We start from the raw sequence: 21,524 nt of genomic DNA, 5'->3' as shown, positions 1-21,524 counted from the left end.
CGGCCCCGCCCCGCCCCGCCCCGCACCGGCGGGAGTCCCCGGCACCGGCGATGCCCGGGGAGGCAAAAGGAGGCGTTTGTATCCGCCGCCCAGGGCTGGCGGCTCCTTGCGCCGAGGCTGAGCTGGAGCCGTTAGCCCAGGAGGTCCCCACGGGGCCGGGGAAAAAAAACAGAGAAGCGATGAAAAAGTGAATTGTTCTCCCGGAGGCTGGCACAGGGATTTTTATCCCCTGCCCCCGTTTCACAGTTATTTCCTTTTCAAGGTATGGCCTGTTTCAGCCTGCTTCGGAAAAGTGGTAAATTGGATGTCACTTTGGAGCTGGGTGTCAATATATGATCTTTCATAGACCTCAGCCTGGATATGAGTACTAAAGCCCTGGCTTTTCAATCTTTTATGCCTATGGTGAGGCTTTCAGGTCTGTTTTAGACATTTAATAAGCACAGCCTAGCTTTGAAGATGCTCCAGGCTCACAGCTCCTACCTTCTCTAATGTCAGACAGCTAGGATCGAAATTTTGGTTAATGCTGAGTATCCCTTTCATATATTATATTTCCATTCTAAGATATGCTTGTGCACGCATTTATAATTTGCATTTACAACGGACCTTACACAAAGTATCATGCACAGGATGGTTTCCTGTGTTGTCACGTGCAGTGTCTTTGAAGGTAAGATATGAATAACAAATAGCAGTATGTTTCTGGGGAAAGCAATATACAAGGGTCTTTAAAATTACCCGCCTGTGCTATCAGTTGAGAAATATCATATTAAACATTTTCTGCTACCCTTTCGGTGGATGTAACGCAGCGCACTGCAGATAGAGCAGACATCCCTGCATACCTTAACAATTTTTTTTGCAGCGCTTATAAAGACTTGACTTACAGAGACTTGACTTATAGAGAGGTGGGATTCTGCAGCCTGAGAAGGGGCAGCAGCAGGAACTTCACAGCAAAGGGATTAAGAGCCTGTCCATGAGCTTGGGGGGAAACATTTTCTCTTCTGTGTCTTTGTGTCACATCTGTGCATAGCACTCACTTGGACATATGTGTCCTTTGGCTATAAGAGTTTGTGTGCAATATGAGACACACAGAAAGGGAAGTTTTACATGAGCATTACTCTGTTATAAAAGGAACCTCAGGAGAAATGTGTATGGTGACCAAAGAGTAAATGTGAATATAAAAGTATAAACCACTGAAGACATGCTGCTAGAGTCAAGCTGCTATTCAAGGCAAAGAGAAATCTTTCAGCAGGGAAATACAGAATTACCAAGCAAACTGCATAGACAGACAACATAGCAATAAATGAAGCCGATGTTTAGTGTCAGAACCTGGAAAATGCGGTATGTTAAAAAAAAACGTAGAAAATAAGCCTGTCATGTAACTCATAGATTTCTAAATTAACCATTTCATTTCAGGAAAAGGGTTGTGAGATTACAGTAGACATGGCAATAAAAGCTTCTAAGCTAGGCAAAGCTTTTGGAAAATAACACTATGTTAGAATGCTACAGAAGTATAACAGAAATGTAAACCATACAATTATAAAATGCAGATTTTATAAATATCTGAAATGCCATTCCCTGAATGGTTTCATATGGCATATTGATCATAGTATTGCTCATCGCACCTCAAAAAGCAGTTGTAGACTTATCAGAGGTGAGCTAGACAGGAAAAACAAGAATGACCAAATGCATGGAAATATCTTTTCTGTAAAGAAGCAGAAAGAGTTTGTTTACAAAAGGATTAATAGAAATATATAGTTTAATTACAGGTATTTAAAAAGTAAGATGGGATTTTCTCTCTGTCTCATAGGAGAATAACAAGGTAATGGTCAAGGAAATTATGTTAGCTGCAATCCATAGCATCTCATTTCGTGTAATTAGGAGTAGCACTAATAGAAATAAGCATTTATGTTATAGTATCATCCAGTAAGCCCCAGTCAAGAACAGATACTGCACTGAGCTCAAACAATATTAAACACTAAGCTAGCTGAGAGGCATACAGCGTCCCTGTACTTCATGCCACAAGGTACTGGGACCCTTGGGTGAAGCTGCCTCTGCTGTGGACAGCTGCCCAGGCTGGGCCAGTGTATGTATGAGCATGTATCAAAGGAGGGGGAAGTTGGGCAGGGCTTTGCTCAGGGTTGACAGCAATGCCATTATTTGGCCTACAGATAAGAATCAGTAAAGCCAATGCAAATTATTATCTTCCTGCAAATTCAATGGCAAAGCAGCAGTTCAAAAGATTGCTACCTAAGCAATGAATAGCATAGTCTTTCCCAAAAGAAATAGACATGGAACAGTTAGGGGAAAAAAGGGATACTTTCTCCGTATCCGATGAATTTCCATGAATAATAATGAACATGCTGTTTTCATTTTTAAGGTGACAGGAGGGGATGAAGGCCAAGCATAACAAAGAAGGGAATGGTAAAAGTGGAAAAAGTCTTCCATAATTCTGGCTTCCAAAGTGCTCTGAAAAAGCTCCATGTATCTTAGCTCACGCCCAGCTTTTCAGTTTGTCTCCTGAACTCAGACGACAGAATTGATGTGCAGTAGCTATAAACCTGGAAAGGATTTGGAATAATGACATACAAATAAATATGTCCAGGTCAAGTTTAAAAGCTGCTTGTAGCAAAGCAGTATGTTTCAGAGCTCAGTATAGAAGCCAGGATGTTTTTCCAGCAGTAGGCCATTCTATAGCGGGACTGGTTGATGAAAAAGCTTTTTAGCTAAAATATTTCATATGTAAGTTTTGCGAATACTGACATAGGATGAGATAAGAAAGGTGGGGGGTTTTTGTATGTCCAAGTCACATAAAGTATAAATTCTGCTAACTCATGATAATTAGTAAGAACAAATATGGAAGTACGTAATCAGAGAGGTATTTATGTGTTATTTTATGTTCAAATAAGTCTATATTTATTTAAACTTATTGGAAAGTAATTTATTTCTATATCATTTCCTGTTAAAAGAGAAGAAAATAAGGTTTCAAATGTCACCACAGTTGACTTATTTTTCTGACTTACTCATTAGATTAAATAGAGCAGCGTTCAGCTTTGCAAAGAAGTGGGAATTGGCTGTCTGACTACCATTGCTTAAATCTGGAAAACAGTTGGTCCATTTTGGCTCCTAAAACAAGTTTAGGGCTGTACTATATTGCCAGTGAGGCTAGAATATGATAAGGTAGAGGAAACTATTTCACTTCTTTATTAGCCAGCAATTTTACACACAAACGCAAACACACACGCAGTGGAAGAATCCTGATATTAGTAAAGCAAGTTTCCATTCCTCTTCCGTTATTTAAGTTGCATAAAGAGAGTGAAACAGCAACCAAAATCCAATTCATTTAAAATCTAATTGTTACTTAAGTGATAAAAATACTAAATCATGAGAATGTCTTATCAGTTCATTCTCTCAGTCCTTTCCAAATAATTACTGGAAATGCTTCCCAAATAAACATAGTTATGCTGAGCTTCTCACTCATTGCATAACCTGCCTTCTCCTCTGGGATAAAATTTCATATGTCCTACAGGAAGCCATGTAAAATAGTAGCTTCCTCCTATTTTGATTTGAATGTGATTGAGCATTTGCGTCAATCAAAGTACCATGTGAAATTATTGTTAAGCTCGGGAAAGCATCGGCTTCTCAAAGTTGTTTGTAGTTCACAGACATTTGTCTGGAAAATACTGTCTAACTTCATCTCCTGTAAAATGTAATTTAGAATTTGAGTTTAACATATTAGCATTTAATATGTCAGCTGACCAGAATGCTCATATTTTATCCTTTTCTACTTTCTACTGGAAGTCTCAGGATAAATTTGAAGACAGTTACCAAGTCTCTCTCTTTCCCAGCCTTCTCTCCATTAAGCTAAGTAGTGCCACATCTTTCAATCCTTCCTTGAACTTCATGTTTTCCAGCCCTCTCATCATTCTTTTTCAATTTGGATGTTTCCCATATTGTCTCTACCATTCCTGCCGTGTCTCACCAAGCTAGGATTGAGTAACCCAGTTGAACGCATATCAATACTAAATGAAGCAGAAGGGATATTCTGGGTACCTTGCAGGCTATATTCCTGCTAATATAGCCACCCTTGGATATGCCTTCCTTGCAACAGCCTCATATTGTTGACCTGTGGTGATCAACTGTAGTCTCTATTCCCGTTTTCTAAATACCTGCCATGTAGTCAGATGTTGCCTGTGCAGCGGTTTACTTCTGCCTAACTCTATTTTCTTGCTCTTGAATCTTTTTAATTCCATCCTGTGCTTGTAATCCATTTCTCCAATTTATCAAGATTATTTTGAATTCTTTGCCTGTCCTCCAGTGTGTACTTGGCCTCAACAAGCGTAGTGCAAATTTGCTGAAGGGAATGGGTCTGAGCAATGTTTGGGTATGATACAAGTAGGTGGAACTGTAGGTGGACTTTTCAGCATCATTACTGGTTTAGCTAGTTAGAACTTCTGCTGCCTGAGTGCTAGAAGCACATCTTCTGTGCCTCTGAACATTTAGACACAGCCCTGATCTAGAATAGGGAGATGATACCATGGTTGTATCGTGTGGGTTAATAACAAAAATCAATACATTGACTGGTTCAAGTGAGCTACAATCCTCAGTAACTGTGCACCCACATAGTCCATTTCCAGTTGCATTCAGCAGACTTTTCTGGGCTTCTGACATGTTGAAAATTGAAGCTGTGATCGACCTGTTCTTTCTTTTAATGTATACATAAAATTTGGCAGAGTATGAATAGGAGTAGTAGGTAAGTTGGAAACCTGTGTAGGCCAGATTTCATTCCATGCCCTTCTTAAGGGCATAACAAACCTGTTTTTCATTTACATGATACATAGCTTATTTTTAAAGAGATTTTTAGCACCTACTGGCTAGATAGTTGTTTTCAATTAGCAGTTGCTCTTATTAGTTCTTTTACTAGTAATTGTGATTTTGAATTGAAGTATTGGGGTTGTACTTACAGATGATTACCAAGTCAAATTATAAGGGGCTTTTTTTCCTAATTGTGGTTGTTGGGAGAATGCAACTGAGTGATGAACTGTATAAATCAAAGATTAGTCAGATGTTTTTCAAGTACATTTCTTGCAATTTGGACCGTGCTGTTCGGGACTGTATGGACTGCTTAAGCATGTGTGAGGAGGAGAACCCTGACTCCTCTGGAGTAGTGTAATAGCTTTCACCCATGTCAGTGGATCCAGAATTTAATTCATTTCACAGCTTCAGTCTTGTCTCTGCATTCTCAATTGACAGGTAGAAAGAGTTGCCCCAATACCCAGTAGATAAAAGCATCTTTCTCACCACTGTGCAGCTCTATGCTGTTCTCTTTCTTTCATGTCTCTTAAAGATAATGCTGCTTCACGCGAGGCTTTGGAGTGGATAAATTATGTAAGTGCAGAAGACAAGATACGTATCAAAATCTGTTGAGCATCTGACCAGCACTGGCACAGTGGGCAGCAGGATGTACAGCTCAATGTTTTCTGCTCTGAGTATTTGTGTAATATGGCATGCCAGAAATGGAACACGGGGGAATACTTTCGTAGGGGAAAACAAGAAGTAAATCCACAGCAGTTTGAAACACATTACTCTTATGGTGATCTCCTCATGTTTCCCAAATAAAAGGCTATGGAACCTTACCCAGCAAGCCAGCATTAATGCAAGGTTTTAGAAAGATTATTGGTTTTATGCAGGGATTCAAATCTAACATGTCCCCGAGTATGTTGTTCACATAGTTTTCCTTGTTGCTGAACATTTCTACTGGTTTGCCATTGCATTTATCTGTCTTCAATAGCATGTATGGAGCCTATTTATGTTTTTTTCCAATAGATTAGAAAGTTATCTATTTATCCATTTCTGTATTCATCGACCATAATTCTCTGTTAAACTTCTCACATATTGACCTAACGGAGTTTCTAGAGGCTTCCTATCATCACAAATTATTAGTATCATTTCTCTCAGTAAAGCCCTTGTTTTTCTGGAGATGTTTTTTTCAGCACATTTCCCAGTAATGATCTCTCTGAAACCACAGCGAGGTGTAATAGCACCAATAACTCCTACCAGCTATCCCCATCTTGTACAATAAGAATAACTTTTGCCTACACTTTGCTCTGAGAATGCATGTCTGCTTGGGTCTACCGTTACTGTTTCTTTCTTTTCATAGTCACTGCTTTTCACAAAATCATTTTCCATCTTGGACAGAGTTTTCTTTGTTCTTTTAATGAACAACTTTGTCTTTTCTGTGTTAAAATATACTCCAGACCTTACTAAGTGATCTTAGTTGGTCTATATTAATGGCCTGCCCTTCCCATTATTTATTAGTCTATAACTTTTTGTTACTTGCTGCTTTTTCCAGAATAATTTTCTATTTCTCTTCAGATCATTCAGTATGGTTTGGGTCCATTTAGTATGGACCACCCTGATATTATACATTGCTGGGAGTTTTACCAAAAATGCTGTAAAGTTGTGAACCAAAGCCCTCCAGAAATCTTACAGAAGTTTCCTTTATCAAACTAATTCATAATCTCATGGGAAAATAGGAAGTTTGGTTTTTTTTTTCCTGACAAAACTAATTTTCTATGTTGACTGGCGTTAATTGTACTATCATCCTTTAATTGTACGCTGATTGCTTCCTGTACCAGCCTTTCCATCAGTTTTCCTGACATTGATGTCAGGCAAAATGATCTGCAATTTCCTTATTAAATAATGGAACAATGCTTGCTTCTTCTCTGTGTTGGGGAACTCGTGGAATTTCAAGACATGTTTTTCTTAGTTTGGTTCTTTTTAATTTTATCTTACTGAAGTTTAGGGTTAATGCCTGTTAAACAGGTAGTATTTTACTTCCTGATATTTAGTAGTGAACATATGAATTTCTGCTTTGATAGATCACATGAGGAATATTTTAGCAGCATAGAGCAGGTTAATCTTTCTGGTATTGTTTGCTACTATCATTATGAAATCTTCATAATCCAGGCTATAACTTTCACAAAGTGTATATGCAGTTAGTTTCATTGTTTTCTATCTTACCATAATGAGTAAAACTGCTGTTTAGTCACTGCTTTGGAAACTCTGTGAAGTTTCTGTACACTGTCTAAGGTGCTCAGAAAATTTGTAGACAATACAGTCCTGCTACAAATAGATAAAAGTAATAAATTTGGCTAATGCCAAAGTTTTAAAGCATTTTATGAATCTAAAATTATATTCTCTCACTGACATTATTTGCTTAGAGTAATAGAAGACTTGATCTTGTCCAGACCCCAAAGTAATTAAGCTGTTGAACATTTCCTATTGATCTATGTGGAAGACATTTTTGAAAGATGAGGTGTTCCTTTGACCCAGCTTGCACTCTACTTAACTGAATAAATTAACTTCTTGACCCATTAGGAGGAAACATACTTTAGTAAAACTGTCATCTGATTTACTTATGAGAGCAAGCATCATTGGTATTCTACATGCATCAGTGATACTGTAAAAATAATTATGAATGAAAATCATCACTATACTTTCTAAAGACCACATCTGGAGGCAGGACTTCTTTGTACTGGAAGCTGTACCACAAATATATCTCTTTCTTGGGTGGGTATGTCATCAAATATTCACATATGTTTTTAATTTATGGAAGGAGGAGGGGGATGGAGGTTTGTATGTAGTCCAATACAGAGCCTACAAGTAAATACAGAATGTATCACTGAAGCATTATGCAGTGGGCATAAAAATTGTTTTAAGGGCATTTTAGGAATGCAGAGGCATATTCTGATACTTAAGTAAAGCGTTAATCTGTGATTGTGAAAGATCAAAAGAAAATTAAACAGTAAACAAGGTGAATAGAGAGATTACTTATGTATATATAACTTTGATATTATAACCTAAAGGTATAACCACAAAATCTTCACTATTCTGAACAGGCAATGAAAATGTGTAATAGATAAGTTTGTAACTAAGGCTAACTGCAGCACTGCTAAATGAATATATTTGGCTTGTATGGCATTTTAATTATACTCAAGAAGAAAATGTATGAGCACAGTCAGATTGAAAAGAGGTTGTTATACATGAGTCTGCATCTATTTCTGGATCCCATTTGATTTTTTTCAGAGGGGTATGGCACACTCAGGATCCTTCCAGTTTCTCCTTTAGCCTACCCCTCAAGACCCAGTCTCTCCTTCAGCTTTCATGCCTATCCCTCAAGAAATCTGTGGTGTAGACATTTGTTCAGCCAAGGGAGTCAAAATGAGTGTATTGAGAGTGCACCATTGCTGATTCCAAATCAGCTGCAATCTGATGAAGAGGTGTTCCCCACAGTGCCTGTTCATCCTGCCTTGTCTCTATTTTTTTTTTAACGTTTTGGCTGGCCTGAGGACTTGGAACCTAGTATCAAAACCTTTTGATACCAGGTAACTAGTTTCTGCCTGGTAAATAAAAGAAGAAAACTGTTAGAGCAAATCAGTGAAGTGGATCTTTAGAGTCTCCTATCACATTGCTTGGGGTCAGCACCACCCTGCCTTCCTGAAGAAGTGGAGCTGTATTTCTCAGGAAAATAGTGAGTGAACCAAGAGCTACCAGGTCCAAATCATCATGGGTACATATCTTTTCACACTTGGTGCTCTGTTTCTGAAATTGCTACTTACATTTCATCACCATCAGGTTGCACACTGTTAGGTTTCTGAGGCGAAGGTTGTCCATGGCCACGTGTTTCTGAAGAATTTAGCATAGTTGGTACCTCATGAGCTACTGTAAAACCAATACAAATGAAAAAGTAAGACAATTTTTGTTGGAACCCAAATACCATTTGCACCTCTTGAAAGCTTTTCTATTAATCAGTGTCCCCTCATTAGATCAGTGAGGACAACAATAGTTGTCACTTGTCCTATACTAGAGATGTCTACAGCAAAGTGGAAAGAATATGTGATTTGACTTGGGCTATAGAAAAAGTTTCTGCTATAGCTAAAATTACATCAGATGAATCACTTGTTTTTAGTATTGTGTTTAGTCTTAAACCACTGAGGAGCTGATTTTTAATCTATTTGTGCCTTCTATAGCCATGGGGGTTACACAGCTGCTTCTGGCAGCTTATACCATGTCCTAGGAGAGACAAAAGAGTTATGTGAACAGCGTGTTGCGGGCTGCAAGCAACCCTGCCCAATTCTCAGATGTAGCAGACATGATTTGGCATTTTTGCTCCCAAATGGATAATGTGAGCATCCAAAAACAGCATGTGTCTCACTGGTGACTGCCTGTGGGCTCATGAAGGAGAAACTCAGCCACTCAGCCCTGAAAGCAGGTAGCTGGTTCATCCCTGAGCTGGGCTAGGGTCATAGGAGTACTCAGAAGGAGCTCAGCAATACAAAGTTCTGGAGTATAACAGGGATTTAGTCCCTGAATGGGACACCAGTATGGATGTGGGTGGCTCTGTTCATATCTTTAAGGAGTTGGTTAGGTACCTTGGGATTTAAAATGCCAGCAGTGCCATATGTCAGTACTCCTGGAAGCCACAGCCAAGCATCAGTGACCAGCTACCTGGGATTTTTCCCTTTAAAAATGTAGGCATAAATTTATTTTGGTGGAATATGAAAATGTGAACTGTGGCTATCATTCTTCAGAAGCAAAAAGTCTCATGTCACAGAATCACAGAATTATAGGGGTTGGAAGGAACCCTTGAAGATCATCTAGTCCAACCCCCCTGCCAAAGCAGGTTCAGGGCAGAGTAAAGGGCTATCTATCCAATAAAGGAGGCAAGTACCCGCATGTTAGTTGCTGTGGTACCCCACTTTTAAGGACTTCAGTATAGATTTTAGACCAGGGGAGAATCAAATTGTGTGAGAAAAAAGCTACCAGAAGAGCTAGGTATACAGTGATACAGGGACGGTGATATGGAAATAAACACTGAATTTTGCTAAACAGTTCCAGTTTGGAACAATAATATTAAGGAAACTTTTGATGAGCCTGAAACTCTTTCCAACTGCTTGTGAGCTGTCGGCTGCGTCTGACATTCCTGCTTTCCGGCTGCAAAGTCTGGTCTCTTTTTACATACCCAAAGCAAAATAATTTAATTTTTATTTGAGCTTATTGAATTAATTTTATTTATTTTCCAAGTAAAATGGTTATGTGGAAACAGAAGTTTGTGTGCTGTTCTCATGGCTCAAATAGTAATCTGACCACCCAGGGGGGAATTAAATGTGACACAGCATGGGCCAGCCTGCAGAGACAGCTCAGCTCTTGCTGGCCATGGCCTGGCTTCTCAGTTCATCCTGCACCCAACACATACACATCGCTTGCTACTTTCCTCCTTTCCATATAGGACCAGATGACTGAAGTGCAAAATAGACTGGATTTCTATCTGTGTGATACATGGCCTTTGTTTTCCTTTGTTAGTGATCTAGAAGAGGAATTTTTAATAAGAGTTTTATGCTACCTATGGTAGCATGGTAAACACTGCCAGTACAGTGATATTAACAGAGAAAAGCATATGCAGAAAAGTAGTGCAGTACTGGACTTCAATACTTTCCTACAAACTTCAGATTCATTTATACTGTGTAATCTGAGTTTTCAGTGTGTGCATTTTGATTATAACTGCCAAAAATCTATTTTACCTTTGACAGCTGACTTTATAGATTTTGCAAGGAAAAAACACTGATTATTAAATGGGTATTGACAGGATTGGAATCTGTGTTTACAGGAAAAGAGCTACTGCAGGCCACTCTGAACCACACTTCTTCCTCTATTCTTAATTTAAGGCCCTGAAAACCCAGGATAAGTCAGGAAACATTTGCCACTGTATGTTCTTTCAGTGTAAAGGAAATGCGATGTATTGTTGCTTATTGACCAGAATACTTTTTTAGATAAATTTACATCTCCTATCAATTTGCTGTTTAGTGTCTTTCAGATGTGAATTGATTTATCCTTCCAGCATTCCTGTTCTGGCAAAATCTTTTTGTTAGTTTATAGGAGATAAATCACAGCTATTTGCTTTAGTTACTTAGTGGCTGACTCTTAATTTCTTGATTTCTGTGTGCGAATAAAAATATGACCTTGTTTGGTTACTTAGAAGTAGTTTGGGGAGATAAGAGAATACAGAGTTGTATGGAAAGAAAACTAGCAAAAGGGAAAAAAAAAGCGAATCAGTCTTTTGTTGGTTTTGAATTTTTAGTGAGGTTGAAAGATGTTCATTTTATATGGGCTAATATTCAGTTTAACTGATGCATGGAGTTTAATATTACTACTAGGAAAAACAAATTTTGCCTTTGCTGTAATCTTGTAATTCTATTGCTTGCTATAGTATGAATTATTTAGAACGGAAAATGTATAACAAAAGGATATAGATATATGTGTATAAGCAAAAGGAGCAGGAATTGGAATTCTATAGTGCTTATAGTTAACAATAAGGGAAGAAAATAAAGAAATATAAGTTGTTCTTAAACTAGTCAGTAAAATTGAAAGTGAATGCTGCAAGTTCTCCCAAGTGCTTTCCAGGCATAAAAACTTGTAGAATGTACATTTTAACACAGGTATAACCCTGCTGAGCACTGAGCTGAAACATGCATAGTACTATTGTTTTAATTTGCTTACGGTTCTTACTTGCTGCAATGGTCCCTGAAGGTTCAGGCTGTTTTTCTTTCGGAGCAGCTCAAAGCAGTAGGACAGTTTGGTCACTTTACATCTCAGTAGGAAAGCTTCAGATTGAAACAACCTCTCTCATTGAAAAATAGAGCTTTTTTTTTTTTCCTTTTTTTTTTTTCCTTCTTTTTTCTCCAAGATTCTTGCTGTTTCTGAAGAGCTATGCTCACAAACAGTAATATACAGTAATTTCTGAAGCTCTTACTACAAGTTAATAAAAAAAAACAGTGAAATGTCTTTCGGTTTGTGTGTTTATCTGTGTCTTTGAATATCTGTCAGTTCCTTTAACTCCAGGATCCTTCAAGTCCACTAGCCAGTGTCAGGTAAACCTGGTGGGAAGATAAAGAACAAAATAGTGTGAACATCATGAAAAAGTGAGTGCCACTGAAAAGAGACACAGTGTTAACACCCTCATTGAGAGTCAGGGTGTCACCGAACATCTCAGGGGAGGACAGTACAAATGCAGCAAAGAGCTCTACAGCCTGCTGGTGCTGGAGCTTCTGCTGGAGCTCTGCACCATCCCAGGTAGGAGTTAGACAGTGAGGTCTCTCCTGTGCGGTGTTAGTTAGCCAGAACAAATGGCTCTCCTGCTTCTGTCTGGATTCTGCCTGCTCTCTTGCTTCTTGCCCTCTGCTAAGGTTGAGCTTAAACATTTCTTACCCAGTCCTTAAGAAAACAGTGTGGAGATAGCTTAACTTTTCACTTCTCCTCCTATTTTTACTTTCTTTTTGGAAGCAATCAGAGAAATGTCCCTCTGCACATTGCCCATCACCCTATAAATACCCTTCCAGCTTCCACATCAAGTAAAGTTCTTTTCTGGTATCTCTAGTGTTCTCACCACATTTCACCATGTTCCTTTTCCTTTGCACTCTTATCAGCACCAGTGCTTGAAAATATCTTATTCTCTAGTGAAAAAGCACAATATAATCTCCTATTCAAATCCCTCAGAAAACTCTTCTGTTGTAGCGTTTAGAAAAAGAAGTTAATAGCAATAGAGAACCATCAGTATCTGACCATGCGCGCTGGTGGTTCTGGTTTATTGCTGTCCTTTTGATCTCGCTGGGTACTGCTCACAGATCTGGGCTGCTTAGCAAAGGTCCTTGGGACATGGACCAGGCCTTTGTGTTTTGTACATAGTGTTGCTTCTTTTCTCCAGCTGAATGTCTTGACCTTTAAAAGGCAACTCTGAGCCTGTCAAAATGTGCTTCATTTAATCAAGAATGTAATTCAGAGATAGCAAATCTCTGTTACAGGCCGGAAATTCTCTCTGCGTACTGTTCGTGCCAATCCAGCTTTGCTCGTACAGATGTTCATGAAACTCAGATAAAAAGAGCTATAAACACAAAAGGAAAAGCCTTCCAAAGGATGAAAAAAGCTTTTCTTACTATTACTTTCTTCCTTGTTAACAAAATGGGCAATTTGGGTTCAGGTTAACCCGTTCTTATTCCAAAAATCAGAAAAATATAACTGGTACCTTATTCTGCAGCAGAGTAGGTTAGACAGCGAGCTAAGCACAACACAATGAAATGAAGCAATTTAAAGAAAGCCATTAAAGGTAAAAACATTTGTGTAATCAACAGCAATGTTCCTTCAGTACAGGACATTACAAGAGAGCTGGTTGTGCTGCAGGCCTTGTTGATTTTTCACCGACTACAAAGTAGAACAGAAACTTTCTACGTAAATCCTTGGGTGCTAAGGCAGGAAGGTGGCTGTGTAACCTGAGCTGTCTGACCCTGGCAAAGTAGCAGACTGTAAACTCACTGCCTAAAGAAATTATTAAAAAAATCAGTGCTGGGAGGAGAACTTACTGTTTTATTAATGTTTATCAGATTAAAGAAGTGAAATAACTGAAGCAATACGCGCGGTGCATAAAAGCAGGGGAGTGAAAGGAAAAAATGCTTTTGAAGTGTGCCATGGCCTCTCTGAGAGAGCCTCTGTCATTGATCTCCTGTCCAATTCATCCTGTCAAACAGCTGGCATGGTGTGTGCTCTGCAGGCAGACGAGCTGCATCATTCATACAGTTGTGCTATCTGGAGGACAGATGCTTTCACTTGCACTTGGTAGCTCCTAGCCAGCTTCCAGAGTTTTGGCGGGATTATTCACAGATGTTTGACACACAGAGATGAGACAGAAATTCATTGAAAGGGGATATGAAGTTGATACATAGACTCATCTTACTGTTGTCTTTATCAAAGTCTATAAAGTCCATCTCTGTGGATCTGGTAGGAAATGATATTTGCATTAAAATTCCTTCTTGAAAGTTGTATATCCCACAACTTAAGGTAAGAAGCCCTTTCTGCTTTCTTTGTAGGTAAGAACTGTGACATACTTGTGAAGTGCACTGATCTGTCACTGCTGAACCCGAGGTCCTTATCCACAGAGCACGGTGCATGGCTCGCTCTTCAAAGTCTTTTAATGTGCCTGAGCAGCAACTTAGGTTTCCTTGTCCTAGATGAGTCTCTGCCTGTTCACATCCCTTGGCTTCCTTAGGTCATTGCAGTTTTGCCAATAGTGAAAGTAGCAATGACTTTCTTATGTTAACACAGTCTACTGGAAAGTGACTGGAATGGCAAAACCTCGCTTCTCACACGCTGCCAAACAGCCTCCAGATGGGTGGTGGGCTTCGTTCCTACTAACTAGAAGTTTTCATAGAAAGAAGAAAGCTTGAGGCAGCACATACATGCCATTTACTCAAGCGTGTGTTCCCCTGTGAGTTGGGGTTTAACTCATTCACTATGCCTGCCTGCTCTGCAGCCTCTGATTCTCTGATTCATTGCTGCTGCTGGGCAGCTCAGCAACATAGCAGAGGTGTGAGGCTGAACTAGCACCCTCCCCTCTTCTTAAGACCGCACATGTGCTGTGGTTGACTAAACCTCCACATCAGGAGATTTTACCCTCAGGGCAGTTCCACAGAATACTGCCATCTCCCTCGTCGTCTCCTCAGTGTTGCTGTCAGAGTGGTCAGAAGGTTGCTTGGGATTAATGCCAGTACATGAGAAGGCAGGATTTAGACCAAAGACCTTTCTCATTATTCCTAAGGACTAAACCTGGCCCTTACAGAAGTCAGTGGAAACTGAGGTGGCCCTAAGTCTACATTTATAGGAAAAGAGAAAAACAAACTAATGACAGGGAAGAAGTGTTTTAACAAGAGAATCTAATTTTTCCCATTTCACCATGTGTTATTCAATGGACGGTGAGCACTGTATTTGCTGGCAAAGGAGGGAAGTCTGGGGAATCTATTCATTTTCCTCCACATTTAAACAAACACTTTCTCATAACCATGACCAAGAAAGGAAGCAAAAGTACTTAGCAGACTTATATTAAGTGTTCTAACTCAATGTTTATATTTTGTTCCTGAAAAATATACTGGCTGTATTGATAGCATAGTAGCGTTCAGCTCTTGCAGTCTGATGTGGGAGAGGACTCAGTGAATATTTTTAACCTTGTATGGAAACTTAATTTTGTTTTCAAAATACCTGCAGCTCAGAACAGTCTGAGCCATTCTGAAGCAAAAACTGTGGCCTTCAAAGAAAGTTCCTACAACTCCTCCAGGGAAATCATGTCTGGGAGAAAAGAGCTAGCAGTGTCCAGAGATAGGTCTCCCTCTGAGGAAATCTGTCGCTTCCCCTAACTTTCCAGTATTTTGATAATGTGATTTTAAGACCAAAGTCTTATGAACATCAAGGATACTCCTGTAGGAAGATGATTTCTTTCAACCAGATAGCTGTCTTAGATTAATTCCAAACCACTACATAATGCCTTACTAGCTAAGGTTTTATAGATTTGCATTTGGTGGATAAACATGTGATTTCACTCATCTGGAAGCTTTTGGAGATAAACACCAATATTTATGAAATTGTACTCTGTTCCTTTAAGTCTGTATTTTCCATTATCATGCCAGAAGTTCTTACTTTGGGAAATGTAAATCAGATTTAAAACATGTGATTAAAAAGATCATTTGGTCTTGAGAAGCAAAAAATATTTAAATTTTGTTTACTATTTTGTCTCTTCCCATTAATTTTGAACATTTCATGCTACAGTTCCCTTGTGCGTAAGTAAACTTTTACAGGTTAAGGATGAGCTGCAGCTTCCAAATGCAATCTCCAAAGCAAAAGAAAAAATAATTAATAACTATTGTATTTTAAGAACACATCTGGAAGATTTGGATAAAAGATTTTTATTTCTTTCCAGAGCTTATAATCCCAATTATCAAAACAATGGCCATCCTGCCACAGAAAGGATAAGTCATAAACTGCATTGCATGGCAGATTTTGTGTTTTAAATGAACAGTGTTGTCATTGTGTGGCTTGGTTTTCCTCAGGGAAGTCCCACATCTTTTGCAGAGCTGAAACAAAATGTTTTGCTTTTACTTATTAGCTGCCTTGAAATAAATTAAATTAATTGGAATGATGAAAAAAGGAGAAACTGTGAAAGATGGGTATTTCATAGCAAGGAGTGGCTCATTGTTTCATGTTTCCGCGATAATGACAGGATATGATGCATAGATTCCTGCCCATCATTAACCTTGCCAAATGCAGTAATGCAGGAGACACATCGCAGGCTTAGGATGAGAAATTACTGAAGTGATACCTGGATTGATCTTTGCTCTCCACTTCACCGTCATATTCTCATAACTACTCCAAAACTAAATAAATGTAAGAAGTACATTCAATCTTTATGCTGTTGGTCAAATTCTTCTCTTTACCCTGTACTGTATGTTTTGAGTGACTCATTTCCCTAGGGTTTACCTAGATTTATGCCAATGTAGTGAAAAGTAGAAGCTTATTGAAAATGACATTTTGTCGTCTTTGGGAGATTTGCACCTGACGTGGTGTTGCTATCAATCAATCAATAAGGAAGTGCCAAATCTGGATGATGGTAATGTGTTTATTTCACCTTGGTGATTTTTCTTTAAAAGCTGTTACTATTTTTCTTTACACAACCAGAGTCAGCTTTTTCTAAAATAACAATTTTACTGCTTGTGTACCACAATAGTTTACAGAAATGGTCTTGTGTCTGTCTCCAGTGCTGTCGTGGGAATACTTAGTACTGTCCGTCAGTCTGAATTTCCCTGAGTGACTAAGACAGTGGATGAGCCACATCAGCTCTATGAACTTTGCTACCACACAGGAAGTACAGTGATATTAAGTAAGAGCTAAGGGTAGATATAGGTTATCTGTACGACCAAACAAAATAAATAGATATCCACTGGATTCAAAAACATTTGTTCTGATGTTTTAAGGACCTTATCCTCTGTAACTGTGAGCTTAATTCAGATTTACTTTGGAAGGAGAGGAGATTCGGGTCATTTTTTGCTGTGAAATAACAGGTATAAAAAGGAAAACAACAAAAGGTCTCGACAATTATTTCTTGGCAATTCCAACTTCCCGTTAGAAGCAAACACACATGCTTTTTTCAAAATGACGCAGATGTCTCCGCACGTCCATAGCTTGGGAAGACACAGATGGACTCATGTTTTGAGAAAAAACAACAGGCAGTCACTTTGGAGAGGAAAAACAGTCTTTGATATTTTGTGGCTGTTACTTTTTGATAGAGGCACGCACAGGCAGCCAGCCCTGCTGCAGCAGGGGAGAGCTGGGTAGCCCTGCGCAAGTGCTTCCCCAGAATGTCCCAGCTGCCAGTGCTGGTCTCAGAGCCAGAGTGTGCTCTGCTGTGCACGCCTGGGATGGAGGGAGTGTGCAGCGGACACGGGCAGGCTGTGGTGGGACCTGGCTGCCAGTTCTGTCTCCACACAGTTGTGTTGCAGGGATGGTGGGAGGTGATGCTCAGGCATGGCCAGAGGTATGCTATGGGGGGAAGGGGGACTTAGCGTGTGCCGGGAGCACAGCAGTCTCGTTTAGCATGTTCTTCTGTTTGAATTGGCTTCTTCATGGAAATGAGGAATTTCCATCTCACAAATTAATCTATGGCCGTGGTGCAGAGGCCAGCAATAAAAGACCTGTGGAAAAATGGGTGGAAAGCTGGAGCTATGAACCAGGGAAAGGCACTTGAGTACCTTATTGGCTCGAGTTCTCAGTTTCATGAGCAGGGTTTCCGGCAGTCCGATTTCTTCCCATATGCAAGTAGGGGTTTAGTTATGCTTCCTTCTGATTTTCTGCCATTTTGTCTAATTGGCTAATTTTTAGTGGCTTGACATAGCAGAGTCAGAAATCCTTACCTCCATTTCAACCACTGTCATGATCTAGGACTATTTTGTTATAACCAATTATTTGTTAAAACATTATATATATATTTTATATATATATATAATTTCTGAACATAAATAAATAAAAAGAAAATCCCTGAGCAAAATAGTTCATAATTTAACATAAGCAATAATTTACATTATTTAATTATCTTTGTCTCAGATTACTTCAGCTGCAAAGCAGGCATAAAATATTTAATTTACAAAGGCATTGCAAGCCTTCCTTCATTAACACTTATAAAAATGTTTACATAAGAGAAATAATAGACGCTATATCATGTCAAACTATTCCTGAGGAGAAAGATGTGTGCAATTCACAATAAATATGCAGAATCCCATATGGAGAAGTGTGTCAAACATAGGCTTGAAACACCAGCCTGCCATTGACATCTAGCTGAATTTGACCAGAAGGTACACTATAAATACATGGGATCTAATCTGACATAGGTTATATTTCAGTTGCCTTCTACACTAGAGCATTGATCTTTGATTTTGAATCATTATTTTTCCACATATCAAGTCATTTGATATATGAAAGAATGTTAGTGGAGACTGGAAGTGGAGGAAGTTGCTGATTTGTCTTTTCTAAGAGATCAGCTAGGAATCAGCAAACTGTCAAACAAGGGTTTATTTCTGTTGCTGAAGTAAGACGAATTGCCCTGCCCGCTTTCACATTTCCAGCCAGGGCAATTAAAATGCTACCATCCATCTGCAGATTATACAGGAAAGAATTTTGTCTCCTTTTGAAATTTCCTGTACTGTAGGTGACACCAGGCAGTACTCTGAGTTGATCAGTGTAAAAGAATATAAAGGAGATCAGAGAAAGAGAGAAATGGGTTTTGTCTGTGTCAGTTATAAACAGCAGGAGAAGAGGCTTTTATTTCAGGAGTCTCTACCAGTAAATGGATACTATTGCATGTTATCCCTGAAAGACTCCTTAAGTCTTTTTTCCAACCAGACTGGAAAAACTCATATATATATATCAAGAGTTTTCACACACTACCATAAAATACTTGGTTATTAGGGAAACTTCAAATTCCTTTTACCACTGCAAGAATAAAATTGTCACTTTGGAACTTGCCTTCTGTTAAAAGGCAAAAAACTGTAATTCTTTCCAGGAACTTAATCAGAAAAAGTTTTCAGGGAAAATTTTCTTTTTAGCAGACAACGCCCACTTACAAGCTCCACGTGGCACAGATTCAGCATATGATTACACAGCAGGGGCTGTGCAGCAGTGGAGAGTGCTGGTGGGGACTTACAGGTCCATTGTTTGGCAAGGTAGAGCAGACAGTGTTTAGCTTTGGTTGTATCTACTCAAGCCAATAAATTAGTTGCCAGTATTTAAATATGTGATTAAGATTATGGGGAATTGGTGGGAAATAGCTACAGCGGCCAGACATTTGCCAAATGATAGTCTCTTGGAACAAACTGTGGCTGCCTCGTGTGTCAACTAGGTTTCTGCTCTTTGAAAGGGGAGATGGTAAACTCCACCAATACCTTGTCAGGGAACAAAATGGATCATGGTACCTTAGTGCTTCTTCCTTCAGTGCTTCAGGGGCTTTTAGAGAATAACACACAAATAGATGAGTCTCACTTCAAAGACTGCTACAGTTTTCATGATAATCTAAAAGTCAGCATATTCCATTGTGTAATGCACTGGATGGGAAGTCAATAGAGCTGGTTTCTAACATTTTGTCTCTCAGAGCTTATTTCCCCTCCTACCTCTAGTCTGTTAGGAGTGAACAATCTAAATTTACAAGGCAGCCTCATATTACAGATATTACACAGTTCTAAATACAGTGGGAACATGTAATTCAGGTTCTCAAGTGCTACTGTAAGACATATAACAAATAATATTAAATATTACCTTGAGAGGTAACTTTTCAGCTTTACGGTGAGAATAGAGATGCAAGTGTGGGATTCAGCTGTGCGGTTGAAGACTCTGAGGGCTTTAGAAATGCTAGTAATTTTAAAGCTGTAACTTCATCTGTGGCTTATGGGCATTTCAAATAAAGTGCTTTATTCTTTGAAGGTAAATGTGCATGGATATAATTAGTCAAGTATGTAGAAAAAAGTACTGACAGAGCTTGCCTCTGTACGTATTTTGGGAAACAGAGAGATTGTTTTTATAAGTGCCATCATAAATTATAATAAAAAGCATAAACTGTATAGAAAATGACAAACATTGTAATATGCTGACTGAAAAGTTCAACCAAGCACTAGATAAAAAATTGACATTCAATTCTAAGGTTCCAAATAAACATATTTTTGCTTCTCTAGATTTATATAAGCTGTTCTAGTTCTCCACTAATTTCCTCTTAGTTCTCAGAGCTGTGTTTATATTTGGTTCATTTGGCCTACTTGAGCATCCTTTTCTACTGCTAGTCCCTAAGTTTGATTTTCAAGTTGAGTACGCTTCTGGGGGCACCCAGCACATCAGTCCCTTGAGGGCTAAATTTGGAAAGCATAGCATCAATTGTTAGGATTAACTGCCTTTAGAGTATATTTGAGCAATGAGTTAAATTATGGATTTCCCAAAGCTTCCTAAAGAACTATTTCCTACTTGGGACCAGAGCACATGCTCTGCTATCTGTTTAATCAAGTGACAGAAGGAACAGCTGTAGCCAAAAGCCAGAAAAGGAACAATTATCTAGTCAGATAATTTGAACATCTTTAAAAATTGACTCCACAGTGCAGGAAATCATAATTTCATTTTCCTCCAGACATTAAAAATATTAATAAGAAATCAGTATGAATTATGAACAGTACAAAGTGTTCAAACCAACTCAACTGTAAATTTCTTTTGGCGAAGTTCCAGAGGTCTAGTTTAGTCTTGGAGAAAAATTTTTGGCTTAACACTGTGCTGCTTTTGCAGTTCCTTTGTTTTAGTACCAGCAAAGAGAAGCAGAAGGCTGGACCAAGCCATTCTTCTCTGGGACAGAAGCTGAAAAGATCAAGGACTCTTGATATTATCTTTAAAAAAGAAATAGGCTACTGACTAAGGTCAGGAATAATGGGAGGGAGTTACTTCATAACTAATTTGGAGATCTTCTATGAGTTGGTTAGAGAAAAATGATATAATTCTGAAACGATAGCAGAGAAAGCACAAACAGCAAATTATTCTAATGAAGCCTTTCATTATAGCTGTTCAAAATGTGCAAAAGGGCAAAGTAACAAGTGTAAGTACATTTTGTTTTTTCTTTGAAGCAATTCCCAGTGTCACTTGAGCTTCATTTGTTCAAGTAAGTAGGAATATAGTGATACAAAAACAGATGGTGTTTGCTGTTATTGGATGACAGATGTTCTCTTATCCTTGAGATTATGCAGTTAAGTGTAATGCATTTATAGCTGGGTTATGCAAAATACTGAGCATCCTCAGCTCTCATTATCTGCCGGGGCAGCTGCAGGGTCTCAGTACCTCCCAGGAGGTGCATAGCACTTAGGAGTCAGGGACCTTATTAGCTGAACTCTTCTCCTAAACACTTGCTTTTCATATGTTCTGATCACCAGTTCCACTGGAATCAGTGTTCAGCCTCTTTGGGATCATCTTCCAGTGACCCTCATTAGGCCTGAAATCAAAGACCTTTCTTCTTTTCAGGAAATTGATCAAATGCCAAAGAACTGTGTCTAAAATGGTCACTTGATCGATGCAATTATGTGAATGATAACCTTATTGAAACACACATACATACATTGCGTAGAGGTAATAAAGAGAGA

General features: G+C 38.8%; 1 protein-coding gene across 2 annotated transcripts in view; it reads right to left on the bottom strand.

Moving 5' to 3' along the window:
- Positions 1-21,524, bottom strand: part of PDE5A (phosphodiesterase 5A) — a 136,019-nt gene that overhangs the window by 70,477 nt on the left and 44,018 nt on the right. Inside the window, exons 2-3 of one of the 2 annotated variants that reach the window (XM_014949942.1) lie at positions 11,554-11,930; positions 8,616-8,718 (exon numbers count right to left, since the gene is read on the bottom strand). In XM_014949942.1, the coding sequence (XP_014805428.1) occupies positions 8,616-8,698 (83 nt within the window). In that variant the 5' untranslated portion in view covers positions 8,699-8,718; positions 11,554-11,930. The remainder of the gene's footprint in view (positions 1-8,615; positions 8,719-11,553; positions 11,931-21,524) is intronic. The other variant, XM_014949941.1, reaches the window with a different exon arrangement.

The sequence above is a fragment of the Calidris pugnax genome, unplaced genomic scaffold (genome assembly GCF_001431845.1).
Source record: "Calidris pugnax isolate Ruff unplaced genomic scaffold, ASM143184v1 scaffold42, whole genome shotgun sequence".
In the NCBI taxonomy this organism is placed as follows: Eukaryota; Metazoa; Chordata; class Aves; order Charadriiformes; family Scolopacidae; genus Calidris; species Calidris pugnax.
The sequence above is the reverse complement of the archived record's forward strand: the minus strand, read 5'-3'. Positions and strand labels throughout refer to the sequence as shown.